Source organism: Sphaeramia orbicularis, chromosome 14 (assembly GCF_902148855.1).
Source record: "Sphaeramia orbicularis chromosome 14, fSphaOr1.1, whole genome shotgun sequence".
Lineage (NCBI taxonomy): Eukaryota > Metazoa > Chordata > Actinopteri > Kurtiformes > Apogonidae > Sphaeramia > Sphaeramia orbicularis.
In genome coordinates, this window is record NC_043970.1 from 52868366 (window position 1) to 52885923 (window position 17558).

The 17558-nt window shown below is 40.9% G+C and overlaps 3 protein-coding genes across 4 annotated transcripts in view; 2 read left to right on the forward strand and 1 right to left on the reverse strand.

Moving 5' to 3' along the window:
- Positions 1-12145, forward strand: zbtb21 (zinc finger and BTB domain containing 21). The gene is made up of 2 exons (XM_030154432.1): positions 1-135; positions 7083-12145. Exon 2 carries the CDS (start codon positions 7085-7087, stop codon positions 10169-10171), a length of 3087 nt encoding a protein of 1028 aa, XP_030010292.1. The 5' UTR covers positions 1-135; positions 7083-7084; the 3' UTR covers positions 10172-12145.
- A 798-nt stretch (positions 12146-12943) lies between these two features.
- Positions 12944-15138, reverse strand: atg101 (autophagy related 101). The gene is made up of 2 exons (XM_030154942.1): positions 14462-15138; positions 12944-13695 (listed from the first exon to the last, which is right to left on the reverse strand). The coding sequence occupies exons 1-2, from the start codon at positions 14711-14713 to the stop codon at positions 13291-13293; spliced, it is 657 nt and encodes a 218-aa protein (XP_030010802.1). The 5' UTR covers positions 14714-15138; the 3' UTR covers positions 12944-13290.
- A 611-nt stretch (positions 15139-15749) lies between these two features.
- Positions 15750-17558, forward strand: part of c2cd2 (C2 calcium dependent domain containing 2) — a 33282-nt gene continuing 31473 nt past the window's right edge. For both annotated transcript variants that reach the window (XM_030154696.1, XM_030154695.1), the window contains exon 1: positions 15750-16616. In XM_030154696.1, coding sequence (XP_030010556.1) covers positions 16329-16616 — 288 coding nt within the window. In that variant the 5' untranslated portion in view covers positions 15750-16328. The remainder of the gene's footprint in view (positions 16617-17558) is intronic.

Genomic DNA, 17558 nt, shown 5'->3' on the forward strand with positions numbered 1-17558 from the left:
GCGTTCTTTGCGATGACTTCATCCCTGGTGTGGGATGACGTCAAATTCAAGATGGATGGAATCACGACCAGCGCGAACAAATCTACACAACACTGAACAAAGTCCGGGCTCTGCGGAGGACACACGACGGCCACGGTAAGTGGACCGGGTCCGGGGGCCGAACCGAGCCGAGAGGGGCCGGGTGGGGGGGACCGGGGCCGGGCGGAGGGCTGCGGACGGAGGCGCCTTTCCTCTCCCTCCCTGACGTAACTCCAAAGGGGGATTGAGCGGCTGGAAAACCGTCCAGACTAGACCTGTTTGGGGGCCGTGCCGTGTCACCCCGGGTTCACGCGTGTCTCCGCTGAATTAAACCGTCTGTCCGGGACTTAATCCGGTCCGGGTCCGGGTCTGGTTGTGTTTTCATTCCGGGGGGAGTCCATTGAAACGCTCCCGGGCCACGCACAACTTTTCCCCGAACGGTTCAACAGACACTAGAGTGGGTTACAGTGGACCGGTTTCACCTGTGTGGACCCGGACCGGGACCGGGACCAGGACCAGGACCGGGTCAAGCCGTGGGAGAAGTTCTGTGTCCGGACTAACTGAGCCACGTCCCATTTCCTGATACCCCACCGCGGACCGGGGCCGTGTCACCTGGTCCGGTCCGACCCGGTCCAGTGGTTTTGAAGTCAATGAATGAAGCTTCACACCGTTTCTAAACCCCAGGTTGAACCAGAGGAACGACACGTTTCCGCTCAATGTTTTCAAAATAAACCTGATCACATGACGTAAAAGCACATCAACAAGAACAGACCTGTGGATCTGACCAGAACCGGATCCACCAGCACCACATGTAACCCATGAACACTGCTCAGACAACCACTTCTCCATTTAGAATAAATACAAAGGCTAACATGTTCTTAGAGCTCTTCTTTGTGCATAAGAAATCAACCTGAGTGAATCCAAAGGAACTCTGTGTTGGTAAATGACAGTTCTGCAAACGTACAGGATTTCAGTTCTGTTCATGTTGATGCTCATATGAACTATGTTTTCAGCTCAAAAATGTCCAATTTCAGCACAATTAATGCTATATTTTCATGTCACAAATGGACAAGTTCTATTTGAACTGAATTGAGCTGAAAAACAAATCTTCTCTTCTTTTAGATTCCCCAGTTTTTCTTCCCAGATTCTCTCCTCCATATCACATGTTTTATTTGTACAGGTTCAGTCTGGAGTATGGTGCTGATCCATCCTGCTTCTGTTCCACCAATACATACATGAAGAATGGCACACAGCACTGTTTACATCAACAGTTTTCTAATAATAAGAATTTTTATAAAGAAATAACAGTTCTATATTGTTCTTTCCTCTTTAGTATGATGGTAAACTATCCAATAAATAATAGTGCTCCTAGTTTTTGCACAGGGATCATTAGTGTAAACGCTGACATGGCTGCAGAGCATCAGTATGATGGGATCCACAACAACCATGTCACATCCGTCCACTGACACATTTAGTGTTTTTGTGTCAGCTGGGATTGTTTTAGATCCACAATACTAACATTTATGAAGAAGAGGAGAATTAGCAATAGTAAGTCTATAAGTGTATTCCTAATAAAGTACTGGTACTGACCAGAGCATCATGGGTAATGTCACGTCCGTCCACCAGCGAAAGTTTTCACATACACGTGCTATTCCAAATCCAATATTTATGAAAATAGAGCTTCCACTGTCAAAGAATATCAGTAGTCTGTGCACAAATGGATTAGCATTATTTACACACAGTTCTATGCATTTCTTGCAACTTTTTTTTTTTTTTTTTTTGACAAAAATGGCCACTCATTTGACCCCCTAAGTAAATTTTAGCCGAAACGCACGCTATTCTATCTGAGGGAGCAATAATTATGTCGAAAAACCTCTAATATCACACAATATTATGTGTTATTTTACCTGAACCATGGAGACATAAAATGGAAAAACCATGAAAAATATTGATTCAAACTAAAAGTAGTTACAACACTCTGGAACAGTGAAGTTTATTGATCATTTTTAATGTTATTAAACGTTAATTAAATCTACACTTGACTCAACTGTCTGAGTGAACACTAGATATCAGGCCTTAGAAAAAATAAAATAAAAACAAAAGCAATTATTCATTAAAACTGAAAGTGGTCCCAAGTTTTTGGAACAGTGGGGTTTATTGATCACTTTTAATATTATTTACAAAGAGGGATGGAGAGATATACCAGTTGGACATCAGTATGAGATATTAATTATTTATCATGTTATATATCATTATACTAAAGCTGCAGTCCTTGATCATGTCATTCCCAATTTCCTTTCAGCATATTGTAATACAAATGTCAGGTTTCTGCAACATTTCCTGTTTTTATGCTTTAGAAAACATAAAATTAAAAACAAAACAAAAAACATGATGATTATTTATTAAAACTGAAAGTGGTTCCAATATTCTGGATCAGTGGCATTTATTGATGATTTTTAGATCAGAATTGTGTTTATTGCCATGTAAGTAAGCAGGGTTCATATTACTAGGAATGTGCTTCAGTGGTCTGGTGCATACTGGTGTAAGTAAGAAGCATGCAGTAGAAAATAAAATAGAATAAAGTAAATAAAGAAGTAAGAGAATAAACAAGTACGTTAAAGTTCACAGTGTGGACATAAACCAGTGGGTTTGTGTGAGACTATAATGGTACCAGTTATGGTTCTGTGCAGATAGTGCAAGTACTTATCAGTGCAGTCAGCAGGTGGATAAAATGCCAATGCAGTGTATTTAGTATTAAGAGTTCTGGAGTTTAACGGCAGAGGGGAAGAAGCTGTTCCTGTGGTTTTAGGTTCTGGTCCGAATGGATTGTAGCCTCCTGCCTGAGGGAAGTGGTTCAAAGAAAGTTAAAAAATATTATTTATAACCAGGGATTCACCTCAGGTATTAATATCAGATATTTATTATTCATTATTATATATTAAAGCTGCAGTAGTTGAGAGTTTTTAGCATCGCTGTGCAAAAAAACCCATAATTCCTGTTCAGCTGCCTGTGAGGACAGTGGATTTCTGTATTTCCTTCAGAAAAAATGAAGTCAAATAAAAAGATTAATGTTAATTAAAACTGGAAGTGGTTACAAATTCTGAAATTATGAGGTTTATTAATCATTTTTAATCTTATTTACAACCAGGAATGCACAATAATATCAGATATATTTTATTTTTATCTGTTGTGCCATAAAGCTGCAGTACTTGATGGTTATTTAGGATGGATCTACAGGGAGTAAGACCAAACAGCCCCCCCCCCCCCCCCCCCCCCCACACACACACCATAGGGTCTGGCCCCTCTAACTGCCCCGTCATTCAAAGTCATGTGCTTTTATAACTGAACATCCAAACACAATCCATCCAAAAACTTCCCAAAGCATTGAAACGAACAATAAATTAACCACAACTTATTTCAACAGTGTTTTATTCTTTTACGCCACAACATTTTAGAGGCAAAAACTAAAGCAACCAGATCCTATTATCATCATCACAACTAAGTACCTCCAAGCATCTTATTACTTTTCGTACTAAATTTATGCCGCTTTGCTCCAGATTTAGGCTAATTTTTCATTCCGGAAAACAGGTCTAGAGCTCGAGCGGCTGAGCGTGGATTTTAACAGTGTACAGATATTTCTGAAGTGATAATAATCAGAGTATAGATGAGGAAAAAGCTGATATCATTCCACCTTTATGTCCAAAAAATCTGAAACTGAAAACGGATTATGCACGTCTGAAATTAGAGTTCATTAGAAACCATAGCGCTGAACACCTAAATCATGGTAATAAATAAATCTAAACCACTGACCATAACTTCAAAGTGATGAATCATTAAATGTTGAACTAAATATCAAACTAACTGTAAAAAATCTGCATCTTTGAGCTACTGTTTTCTGTAAACGTCAGAATTTTACCACTTTCTACTGACACAAATATAAGACTTTCTGAAATATCCTTTGGTGCAGATTAAGTGGTTAAACTGACAATATATATCCTTTATTTATCCTTTATTTAACCAGGTAAAAACCTAATTGAAATTACAATAATCCAAAGTTAAAATGTGAAAGAAATCTGTAAAGTCAAGGCATATTTTTAGAAGATTATCTACCATGTGAGCAGACTTTGACTCTGTAGAAGTATGTGGTTAATTAGAATCAGATCTGGATTTTTAAGAATTTCAATGTTCACATATGGAAGTTTGGGGGATTTTCCAGCAGCAGTGAAGTCACCTGTAGTAAGTATTAGCGTCATGAACTCACACTGAAAAATCACAACCAGAACACTTTAGTTTTGTTCAGATTTGACTGTTTCTATTATTAGTTCTCAGTCAGTCTGGGGATTTCCACGTGAACGTAGGGGTTTGTACTTGATCCGAACCCCCCACCGTGTTTTAAGAAAATCAGTACAGACAGACAGACGGACAGACAGACAGACACATAGACAGACAGATGGAGAGTCGAGTCAGAGTGTGACACAACCTCCTGATCAGAGCTGATTATTCATACACTGCTGAACCAAATGTGATTTACTAAAAATTTCCAAAAAGTCTGAAGTAATGAAAGCATAAACAGTAAAATAAAACCCTTCTATAAACATGAAATGCCACCATTTAAGAATTTTAACGATAATTTCATGTAGAAAATTCCATTTGCAGGTTTTTCTTCAGTGTTATGAGTATGTCAGGGGGCTGTTGAGCTTTTATATTATTCAAGTAAATCATTACAACATAAACTACAATATTTATTTTTAAAAAGACACAGGTCAAAGGTCATAAGTTGTAGGAGAGAAGTAAAACTAATACACTCACTGATAAGGGACATGTTCTAGTAATCCTTAAATGTTTTGTGAATGAATGAAAGTCGTACTGGTTTATTTTCATTTTTACATACAAGGAAATACTGTTTCCAACAATAAAATCAGTATAGACCTGAAATCTGCAAAGCAACAAATGTAGATGTGATGAAAAAAATGATTAGAATTTTCCTCGCATGACAATAAATTCCATTATTAATTTTTTTTTTGCTTTTCATTCAGAAAATTTGCTATAAAAAGTGTCATAATGATCTGGAAACCTGTTGGTTATGAAGTGTTTTAGAGGATCTTTAGAAAAGTATGAATATAATGTTGAAAAAGGGGCTTTTACTTGAGGAATTATGAGACGTTTTTAAGCTTGTGGTCAGACTGATTTCACAGCAGTGCAAATGCAACTTCTAAAATAAGCTTCAAAACAAAATAAATACAATTATGTGCACCACAAATGAGTCCAGTTAATACATAGATTAAAAGCTGCAATTTCAGGTTTCTTTGAGTTATAGATAGATAGATAGATAGATAGATAGATAGATAGATAGATAGATAGATAGATAGATAGATAGATAGATAGATAGATAGATAGATAGATAGATAGATAGATAGATAGATAGATAGATAGATAGATAGATATTTTCCTGATCTTAAATATTAAACAGACAAACAGATGAACACAGAGCAGCATCATAACATTTAAAGAACAATTCAACATATACAAATACTCATGTTTTCTTCACAAATACACAGAAAGTATATGGTTTTTATGTGAAAGTGAAACTGAAATGATGAACAGTTCTACTTTCCATCCAACAAGTGGTTTCAGCCTCTGGTTAAGCATGTGTTAATAATTTCTTGTTTTTAATTTAGTCAGCAGGAAATGATCTAAAAATAGACGTGCACACAATTAGACAGTATTTGCTGTATTGGCTGCCACATGGCGCTGGTGTTCTCTTTCCTACCTCTGTTCACGTTTTGCTTTCTGAAGCCTGATTATTTTAACCTCAGAGGAAGTGGTCTTTATCTCAGATGATAGGAAACTTATGATACAGCGCCTGGTTTGGAGAGGAACTGGAAAACCTGTAACATAAAGGCAGACTCTTTAGACTTCCTGTGTCGATCGGGGTCATTGATTATCAGATCATCTGACCACGAACATGATGTAACGCTCATACAACGGCTGAGTGTGTTGTTTTTGTTTTTGTTTTTTTACTGTTGGACTCATGAAAAAAATCAAAAGCAGTGAAACGAATGCAACCTGCTCCATCACAACTGGAAGTGTGGAATGATTTTTGAGCAGAGCTATTCCATCAGGGGGCAGCTCCGACCTGTCAAATAGAGAAGTTATGATAAAAGGGTGAAATTATGCAGGAATATTGATTTAACTAAAACATTTATACCTGTAATTTTTCATAAAGATTTTATAATTCAGGTATTTTAGCTGAAACACTGAGTTGATTCACTATTTTTTTTACAGTGTTGCATCAACAAAATTCATCACACGTTAAAGATATAATGCCAGATATCTCCTAATTTATCTTATAATCAAATCTTCAGATTCAGATATCCACACATGCATTTTCACTTTCCCATCACCATTTGTCATTGTAGAAGTCTGAAATGTTCCTTTTTATATTCATGGGTGTGCAATACAGAGTCATGCATGCATACTTTTAGCATTATTGACTATCTTAAGTTTTAACTATTTCAATCGATGTTGTACATATCTTGAAATGCGATACACTAAGAATGTTATTGTGGTTATCTTTCTATTTTCCATTCTATCTGGAACAAATGCATGTTTTCTTAAGTAATATTCAAGATTCTGCACCTTACTACGTAATCAACAATAAAAAAAAAAACTAATTAGGATGTGTCTAATTTATCTAAGCACACATAAATATTCACTCATATGTCACAACAAATACATGTGAAACCAGTAAATGAAATAAATCCAAACCATGAAATGATCATAAAATATTAAGACTAGTGGGTACAGTAACAGCTGACAAGCATCATGGATGAAACACAGTGACCTCTGAAGTTTGCATCTTTAACACTTTTCTTTTAAATGATCATACCATTCTGGTTTTATGTGTGTATCCAAACTCCAGATTCGTGTGTGTTTGTTGTGGGTCATTTGTTGTAGTGTTTTCAGAGGCTACTTTGAAAACGCTTCAACAAACCAACAGTACTGATCATGTTTGTGTTTGCATTTCTGATTAAAAATACCCTGTTTCTGCTGTTGTCTTTCAGCCATGGAGAGCCTCGTGCATTACAGTAATCCCTCCCATGCCCTGTCGGTGTTGGGGGCCCTGAACGAGCAGCGTCTGCGGGGCCAGATGTGCGACGTAACCCTGGTTGTGGCGGACCAGAAATATCAGGCCCATAAGAGTGTCCTGGCTGCCAGCAGCGAGTATTTCCAGTCCCTGTTCACACGGATGGACTCGGAGTCGCTCAAAGTCGTCAATCTGGACTTCTGTGAGCCGGACGCCTTCGAGATAGTCCTGAATTACATTTACTCCTCCTCGCTGTTTGTCGACAAAGGCAGCCTGGCGGCAATCCAGGAGCTGGGCTACAGCCTAGGAATCCCCTTCCTCACCAACATCGTCTCAGCGCGGCCTCATGCATCCTACTGCGTGTCCAGAAAACGGCTTTCATTCTCAGAGGGCGACGAGAACGACGTCCAGACAAGGAGCGTCATTGTGCGCAGGGTTAGGAATGACACAACCCTCCCCTCTCGCTCAAGTCATCTGAGAAAAACATCGGAGAGGTCAGCGTCTCCCCACTCTGTCAGAGAGTCGACTCAGCCTCCGTCAGGACAAAACTCATATGAGTCAATGGTGAACTCTGAGTCCATCACCACCAAGTCATCAGAGCAGAATGTCGTCTCCGAGAGGAAGTCCACCTATCCATACACCTCCATATTGAAAGGGAATTCATCGCACATGGCGTCTGTCCGGCCTCAGCTGACCACGTCTGTGTCGTTCAGTGACGCCGAGGTTCAACACATCAGGGTTCAGCCGGACGCAGAGCAGGACGTCAAAGAGGAGAACGAGGAGCGGGAGCCTCGCTATCAGACCAAAGCGCCCTATCAGGGTCAGACACGAGAGCAAAGCCAGACCATCGACAGGAGCGGACCGCTCATCAAAAGCCTCCTCCGAAGATCCCTATCAATGGACAGTCCTGTTCCTGTCTTCTCGCCCACATTGGAGCTTAAGGAGCTCCAAAACCGTGAACAGTCTGTTGTTAAAATGGCATCGAAGGCGTCGGGGCCAGAAACGCCTGTTCACAACGGCAGCTCAAAACGAACGTCTCCTCTGGTTCTCAGGTCAAGGTTCCCCAGCAGGTATGAAAAGGAAACTCAGGCAGAACGGGAGGTGAGCGTGAAAGCCGAGCCCAGCAGTCCACTCGCCGACCCCATGGAGATTATTCGCATCACGGTCGGAGACACTTTGCCCGTTAGCCTCAAAGACTTGCAAGCAAATTATGAACAAGGTGCCCGGCCTGACTTCAGTCCTCTCGGAAAAAGAAAGGACAGGCCAGATAACAGACGGTACCCGTTTAAGAAGAGTAAAATATTTAAAGAGCACAGTCTCCGACCTGATGAGAACGAGTCCGAATCAGTACCTCAAAGTGCCAGGACTGAACCTAATGAGAACAGTGAGGAGCCACCTCAGAACAAAATCTTTAAATGCTGGAACTGTTTGAAGGTCTTCAGGTCCAGTGCTGGCCTACATCGCCATGTTAACATGTATCACAACCCTGAAAAGCCGTACGCTTGTGACATCTGCCACAAGCGTTTCCATACCAACTTCAAAGTATGGACTCACTGTCAGACGCAGCACGGCGTCGTACAAAACCCTGCCTCTTCCAGCTCCTCTGTGCTGGACGAGAAGTTTCAGAAGAAGTTAATAGACATTGTACGGGAGAGGGAGATAAAGAAAGCTTTGCTGTGGAAGTTGAAGAGGAATAAACAGGGTTTGCAGTCATCTACGCTCACCAAGAAGAGATCGAGGCCCAACTTCATTTGTCCTTATTGTGGGAAAGTATTTGTGTTCCAGTCTCAGTACCGACAGCATTTACGGACACATCCTACTGAAAAAAACGACCAGGACACGGCAAGGGAGAACATTTATCAGGAACAAGATGAGGTTGTCGAGGAGAAAAGCAGTGACACCGGGGTTTACTCCTGTAGACTCTGTAACATGAAACTGTCCTCGCTGTTTGAACAAGGCGACCATGAGCGAGGCTGTCGACACGCCACCGTATGTCCGTACTGCGGCCTTCGATTCTCCAGCCCAGCCGTCAAGAAAGACCACGAGGCGCACTGCAAATACAAGAAACTGACGTGCCTGGAATGCATGCGAACCTTCAAGTCCTCCTTCAGCATATGGCGCCACCAGGTGGAGGTGCACAACCACAACATGATGACTGTTAAAGACCAGCTTCACCTAAAGCAGCTGGAGAACAACGAGGAGGTGTCGGAAATGCTCAGGGAGGAGCATTACAGCGACGAGCCTCTGGCCACGGGCAGCACAAGAGAGAACATAAGTTACAGTGATTCCTCAGGTCCGGCCATGTACGACTCGGAAGACTCCTCCTCATATGTGCCTGAGGACTTGAGCATGGGCCATCAAGGCAAACTGGTGGTGAAAGAGGAGCCGGTAGAGGAGGCCGTGAGCGAGAGGGACAACACAGATGCTGCCAAAGCCGGGTCGGAGGAGGCCGGAGTCTGGCCATGTGAGAAGTGTGGAAATCTCTTCAGCTCTCGCAAAGACCTAGAACGCCACCAGGAGCTGCTGTGTCACATCAAACCCTTCATCTGTCACATCTGCAACAAAGCCTTCAGGACCAACTTCCGCCTTTGGAGCCACTTCCAGTCCCACATGTCGACCGCTGGCGAACCCGGAGCCAAAGAGATAGACCGACACCCCTCCCCTCTGTCCCCGTCCCCTCCCATGACCCCTCAGAACTCTGAAAGGCCTCCTCCCCCCCAGGCCTCGGTGCTCAAATCCACCCAGCCGGTGCCAGTCGCTGCAGCCATCATCGCCGAGGAGTCCAGCAGCCCGGAGCCATGTGGATCATCAGTAACCAAGGCCAGGAGGGCGGAGGCGGAGCAGCAGCAGCAGCAGCAGCAGCAGCCCAGCAGTCGCAGCCCCCTGTCCAGGTCCAACAGCATGGAGAACCCCAGTGGTCCTCAGGAACCGGACACGCTGTTCTACCACGCGCCGTCGCTGTCCGCCCTGACGTTCAAGAGGCAGTACATGTGCAAACTCTGCCACCGGACCTTCAAGACGGCGTTCAGCCTCTGGAGCCACGAGCAGAGTCACAGCCACATGTGAACGTCTACGAGAATCATACACCTCAGCCGACAAAGGAACACTCTGAATGTATATCTTATTAGCTTGCCTCCAATGTCCTATATTGAAGTGGCCATGTTCTTTAATTAAAGGTGTAAAAAAAAAAAAACAAGTGAATGTGCAATCAAGTGCTAGGTTTCTCCGTTCGACATAATTATAAATTGTTTATTTTTCTTCCAAATTTGGCTCTAAGCATTTATCTATTTGGAAGCTCTTTCAGTTGTCTAATCGTATTTATCTCTGTAGGTGTTTTTCACAAAAACAAAACGGAACAGTCTGATAGTCCGGTTTTGTTTTGTTTTTTCCAGATTTAAAAAAAAAAAAGTTCAATCCTGTACATTATTTCCTCAGAGTATAGAAAACGTGCTTTAAATTTTCGGAGGCTGCAGCTGATTTCCAGATTGGTGAAGTGCTTTTTGTATCAGAGTTATCTCTTCGTTGTGAACAAAATCACACGGACTAATATCGGTGGCCTCAAAAATGTATTCAATATGCACTTTGTTGGACAGTTGAATCCTGTTACAGAGATTAAGTCCAAAGTTTTTCGCTTGGATTATTTAGTTTAGCAGAGGTTTGAGGTGAAACAAATCAAGTTGCCCTTTACTTTGCATTCCTATAGATTTTTATTTTTGTGTCTTTCATGTTAGTTTTATTTTGCCTTTGCGGTTGTTTAGTTTGAGCTGATCCAGTCTAATGAAAAAAGTTGCAACACATTACACATCATACACACCTTGTTTGTTTTACTGTATTTGGATTTGCCTGGAAAAGTGGAGGCAAAATATGTCACCAAAACCAGATTTATGTTAAGAGGACAAACAGAATTTATGTATTTCTGACTATTTAAACCCTTGTTTACTGCTTATAGCTCTTATTCAGGAATTACAGTTTATGTTTTCATTTATGTTTCTGGTGATTCTTTCATGTATGTACATATATAAATTACATATATATAAATGAATCACAGAAAGCAATCATTTTTTTGAGAAATTTCCTGTTTTTACCCTCAGAATAACTACAAATGTACATGCATGATGCTGGAATCCTAAAATAAATGAGCTCGTGGAAATTAATCTAAAAGATTTATCCTGGGTTTTAGGTTAATCAGCACAAAATCGCCCAGCAGGAAATATTTAAAAAAGTGTCACAATTTCAGTTGACCCATCGCAGTAAAACGCCCATTTTAATAAATATTTATTCGCTGAGACACTTTTGTCAGTTCACCACAGTAGGTAAGCTTTACGCTGCTTTAATGGCCTTATGCAACTTTAAAAATACGTCGACAATATTATTTTACATTAAAGCACAAAGGAGTTTCCGATGACTTTCGACTCAGGCATTTACAGGAGGTGAAGGCGAGTGGAACCTTCTCACAACCTTCGATTAGCAGACGGTGACGGAGCTTTCCTGCTTCCTGGAGATTTAATATTAAAGATTGTGTTTTGATTGTATTCCAGTTGTTAAACATTTGTATTCTTGTACGAGTATACTGTATACTTCTGCTTTGGCTTGATGGAGTAGAAATTGATACGAAGAGGTGTTTTTTTTTTGTTATAAATTATTACTGCTACTATTTGGGAGATTTCAAAGAGTGCTCCACACGACAGGAATGACTTTTAATAAGAAATGCGAGCTGCATTGTGATGTTGAATTCAGAAATTCTGTATTGATAATAGTGCTCTTATTTTCTTGTGATAAAGCCTTGATCAGAGTTTCACAGAAATAATTAGAATTGTGTATATGGAAGTGTTTGTATTCTCGATTTTGTACCGATTTTGTTAGTAAAAAGAAGTTTATCTTTTTAGTATTACTGTGCTCTCACTGCAATAATAAATATTTGTATTAGCATTGGTTGCATTATTGTTGCTTTTGGAGATTTGCAGCTGTTTTGTGTTTAGACTTTTCTACAGTTTTGTGCTTCTTTTCTGTAATAAAGAGTAACAATGGAGTATATATACAGTATGTATGTTCTGTTGTGTTGTTTTAACAGGTTTTCCAGGCCTTTATCGCCCTCAACTCAGCTAAATGTAATGTTAATGTCTAACCAAATGAAGTTAGACTTTAACTTTCTGCACTTTTTAAAGTAATTAAGATACAAAAATGCCTATCTGCAGAATCTCCACAGCAGTAAATGTTACAGTGAAGCACCTGTGTTAATAAAGATGACTGTAATGACCTGTACCAGAAACAATAGAGGACATTTTGGGTCATTTATCCCTAAATCCCTCCATTAGTAATCCCTCACTCTGGTTTGACAAACACTACCCTGAATAGTTTTTAAACCACTGTAAAACATGTTACTGAGCAACTTTTCATTTTATACATAACAAACTGATAATTAACAACCTATGTTTAGTTTATCCTGTGTAACTGAGGAGAAATATAGATGTCTTCTATAATCTACTGGGAGCAAAGCTATGTAATAACACATAATGTCATATGTGATCCTGTTGGCACTCTGTGATGTTTTTCAGCACTTCTTGTTGGAAACTAGGGAGTGAACTTAGGAAGCGTTGGCTTTAATTTGGAAAAAGGCAAACTGGAAATCCTGTCATCCCGAAGTCTAAGGTCACATTCTCTGTGAAAACGTATAAAAGAGAGGAAGTTTTCGCACAGACGAGGAAGCCGGTTCCCAAACTTTTTTGATGTTTTTTATCATATGTGAATAAATCTGATGAGTTTGTCACCAGATGTACTGATGGAGGGCAGGTTTATAGAAGCACTAACCGTCTTAACAGAGCTACAATTCAATAACGCTGCTGTTTAAGTATATTTTACAACATTTATTGAGAAAAATGTACAGTATTTTACAGATTTGATGTTATTAGCAACCCATTTTTTCACAGAATTAAACAAAACATTTGCTACTGTGTTATTGCCACGTTGCTTGATAATGGCAACACTCTCTTAGAAGAAAAATGAACGGCACATAATCAGGAATCTTGAGTGGAATGCAGAAACTAAGAGAGAGGGACTGATAAGGTGTTTCCATAGAGACTGATTGCAACAGAAGTATTGTACAAGCAGACTAATCATGTGCACAGCAGGATGTGTCAGGTGTGACTGTATGTGAATATGTACATCATCTGTGTGTTAAGGCCTCCTCACAACGCCAGCGTGTCTTTGATCAGCCTCCTCATGGTGGTGCTCACAGACGTCCCCAGGGAATCTGTGATCTGGTAGGCGATTTTGTAAAGATACGGCTGCACATCTTTAAGGCTGGTGTCAAACACATTGTCCACCTCAGACTGGGTAGGCATCTTTGGCAGGTATTCGTGGCGGTTTATGACCTCGACCACGTTGATGACCTTCTCCCCCAGCTTCTCGCCCACTTTCTCCCTGCAGATCTGCCTCTCCTGCTCGTTGGCCAGGTTCACCACGTTCACCTTGATGCTCCACACCTCCCAGGGGATGCACTCGTCTGAAAAAGGCCATCTGGACTTCTTCTTCTGGAAGAACTCCAAGGAGATCTGGCCCATACCGTCGCTGCCAGAGTTGCTCAATGCATCCTGCAACAAAAGGTTCAAGGTTCCTTTATTAGCATCCTAGGGTAAATGTGTTTGCAGAAGAGTATATAACAATAAAAACAAGAAAAAGTTAAATCGCAAAAACAGATAACATAGCCTACTAGCCTTCAGAAACAAGTACTACTGGCAGTCAGACCCCAATAGGCCTGTAGGATGGATCAAATACAGGGAAGTGTGAAATACAGGGCAATGGTGGCATGGAATACACTGCCACAATTTTTAATTTCAGAAATTCAAGCAGTTGGTTTTTCTGAAATGTTAAGAATTTTCATATTTACCCAAGAATAACTGTCTGAGCTATTGCACATCCTGTAGTGACGTCATCTAGATTCTCTGCTCTTAGTTTGTTGTGTTGTAGCTGTTATTGTTTTTATTTTTGTTTCTTGGGTTTTATTTTATTTATTAACTCTGTTGTTGGTGGTGGTGGTACTACTACTGTTGTTGTAACTGTTCTGCATTGTGTGCTTGGTGCTGAATTTTGGTTTTCGTGTTGTGTACATCTTGTTTCGTGGAGCGAGTTGTGGGAAATTGTGCTGCTTTGTTTTTATGTTGTTAATGACCCCAGGAAGAGTAGCTGCCGTGGTGTGCAGCAGCTAATGGGGATCAAAACTAAGAAACTAATGAAGAAATAGGAATAAAGTAGTTAAAGGTGAGAGAGAAAAGCCTCAAAAGCACAAATGAGACCATCAGATCACATGAGTTACAGGCCTACCAGGGCTTTATCACCAAAAAAGACTCCACCATTTACCTTAAACTCTGACACAGCTTTCCTAATCACTCTGTCCAGCTCTTCTGATGAAACTCTGACAAAGGTGAAATCGATAAAGTCGCAGTCGATGTCTTGTGTCCCCACGGTCCCGATAGAGTAGGTGCCCTCCTTTTTGTAGTGAAATTTCCCGGTGCTGCGGTGTAATAAAATGGTGTGTAGCAAAGCCAACATCGCCTCCTCCACCTGCCGGGCCTCCACGGTCACCTCCAGAACCTCTGATCGGCAATTCATCTCGAAAGTACAACTCTATATTTCTATTCACCTCTCAGAGCCTGTAACTGAGTAATGGTGGCTACTGTAAACAGGGACGAAGACACAGTTTGTTTACCTCTACCGGTGGGCGGAGCCTATCCGGCACGGTGTGAACGAGTGTTAAAATACAATCTGTGTTTTATATTTATATTAGAATATCTCTATTCTGTCTCTGTTAAATACGGGAACATTATAGTGTGGCCCTGCTAGCTAAATGTATGCTACAAACTGAGCTAGAGCAATTATGATGTCAACAACAGAGGAGTCTAGGGCAAGTCGCGAAGGTCAAAATACCCGCTTGTGCGTTTATAACCGTATATTTTGCAATGATTCGGGAGAGTTTATAATTCACTAAAACAGTTCAGAAAAGACATAAAATAAAATGCGGGTTTTGACATATATCAATTGCGATTACATTTTAGACATGATAAGTAGACGCCGCATTAGGTGTTGAGTCTCGTTCAACGTCGCCGCCATATTGGACAGGTCAAAACTGACTTGTAAACACACAAGCAAAGGATATAAGCTGCGTTTTTCTGAATTAAAAGCACGTTTACGTTTGCAAATCCAATTGAAACGACTTGGTTTAATATAAAGATACGATGGAACTGAATTGATTCTACACTGGTAAAGGCAGCAACAGGATAATGTGTAAGAAAATGTGCATACACAAAAAATAAATATTACCAAAAAAATCATAGTAATGAAGTAATAAAACCCTGTATGCTATACACATATTTTAAATAAGAAAAATAGAATAGAATAGAATATTGACTTGTTTGTGCTTAATATGATTATGCAAGAAGGTCTAAGAAACTTTTTGTTCCATATGAATCACACGCATTAACATAAAACATAACGTATTTAATTCTGAAAAATACATTGAATTTCCAGTTTACTCGTACATATAAACAAGCCCGCGCTGACCGGTCCAACATGGCGGACACGTTCACGTATCGCAGCAACGGACCGAAGCGACTGATGTGCCTTTTGCCGCTGTGCATTCTGGGATTTACAGTTTGCCACATATCCGTTTCTAACAAACTGCAACTTTGTACAGTCAGACCGAGTCCCAAACCAAGTCCTGCGGCAGGGGCTCCGGTGCTCGCTTCAGGATGTCTTCCCGGGTTTCTTGTTCGGTATCTGTTTATCGACCGGCGGAGCGAATCTGGAAATAATGGAACTATATATTTTTTCAACTTTAGCGGCTCCGCGGATAATGACGAATAGCTAGTTAAGCGAAGCGTAGCGTAGATTAGCTAAGTAAGCTAACAACCATATCCATATCCATTGAGAGGAGGGGAGTGCGCTAAGGTGCAGGTTTGTGTGAAACCTGTGACTAAAATGTGCAATTTGATCATGTTTTAGATGCATATCACCAGCCTGCACTGTTTGGGACTTTTGTGTGACTTTGATATAGTAGGGAAACATGACCAACAATAAGCTGCATTTGTCTTTAGGGCTGAAGTCTGTCCACCTATCAGATATGAGAGATTGCCTCCATTGATTGTGACTGAATAAATACTATGAGCATGCCAAATATTGTCTCAGTGGAGGCGTGTTAAGCTGTGGAAATCGTTTTCATTTGCAAAGAATGTCCGACTTGGAAAGTTCGCCCTCATATTTTGGTTTGGAGGATCCGCAGTGGCTATGCATGGTCACACTGTTCATCGCATCCCTGGTGACTCTCATACTGTATTTCGTACAGTATTTCCAACAAGGGGGTGTTAGGATAAAACCGAGAGCAGCAGCAGCAGAGGACAATGCGGAGAAGGAGGAAGCCGCCGCTCTGTTGGGATGGGCGCTGTCACTGAAAAACTGGAAAAATCAGTGGAGAGGAGCCTGGTGCAGGGCTTTGAATGACGAATCGAGGAAGTGCGGGGTAAGTCTCATGACCACCCAGGCAACACTTCACACTGGGGCAGGTGACTTCAATAAAAGGACGGATAGGATGTGACAGGGCTCATAGAAGTCACTAGAGTCATGCATTCAGACTCGCAGCCCGGGATAGTGAAGACACATTAATCCCACCTTGTGTTTGACATAAGATGACATGATTGACATCTGGAATAAACACTCAGAGCCTTTCCTACTGCAGCAGTACCCTGTTTTGGTGTTTGTTTGACTGTTATCTACTTTATTCAGTGAACTCAATTACAGTTTTTTTTTTTACTCCTGTTTGTTCAATTGCATCCTCTTAGAGTCTGCACTGATGCATGGCTATTGTCACATTGTGCAGTTATCTTGTGAAGTATTTATTCACTGATGCTTTCACTTTTTTGTCCACTTTCACTGCCTTTTAAAACTGCTACCACATCTCGGAGGGAATGTTAATTACCTCAAGACAATAGACAGACTGTTATCTGCTGTAAAACCTTCTGTTATTGTTGCACCAACAGACCAAAGCAAAGTCCTTGTATGCAAAAACTGGCTTAAATCAACCCTGATTTCTGTTCATGAGTGTTATACCAACTCGAATGACTGAGGATTCACACCCACCCAGTGCATTTCTTAGATAACTCAGTGCATTTCTATTGTAAATTTATTCAAAGTATCGTAAACAACAACTGATGAAGCGTTCAGGGCAGCAATGAAAACGTCACTGATGATTGTACACAGTCATTCAAATGATGCATTGAAACAGACTCACAGCATCATCATCGTAACGATTATCACTTCTTTGTAAGTGCACTGTCATGAGAGAAGAATTTGCACCTTCTTGTAAATACCACATCCCCTTTTCCACTCAAAAAGATCATGTCAGAACAGATGCTTCACCACTGCCAAAGTCAGACAGGATAGCTGGGCTTATTGCTCAAGAAGT

Coding starts and splice junctions, on each gene's coding strand:
- zbtb21 (XM_030154432.1), top strand. CDS start 7,085: ATGGAGAGCCTCGTGCATTACAGTAATCCCTCCCATGCCCTGTCGGTG.
- atg101 (XM_030154942.1), bottom strand. CDS start 14,713: ATGAATTGCCGATCAGAGGTTCTGGAGGTGACCGTGGAGGCCCGGCAG. Junction 13,696..14,461: donor AAGCTGTGTCAGAGTTTAAG/GTAAATGGTGGA, acceptor CTTTTGTTGCAG/GATGCATTGAGCAACTCTGG.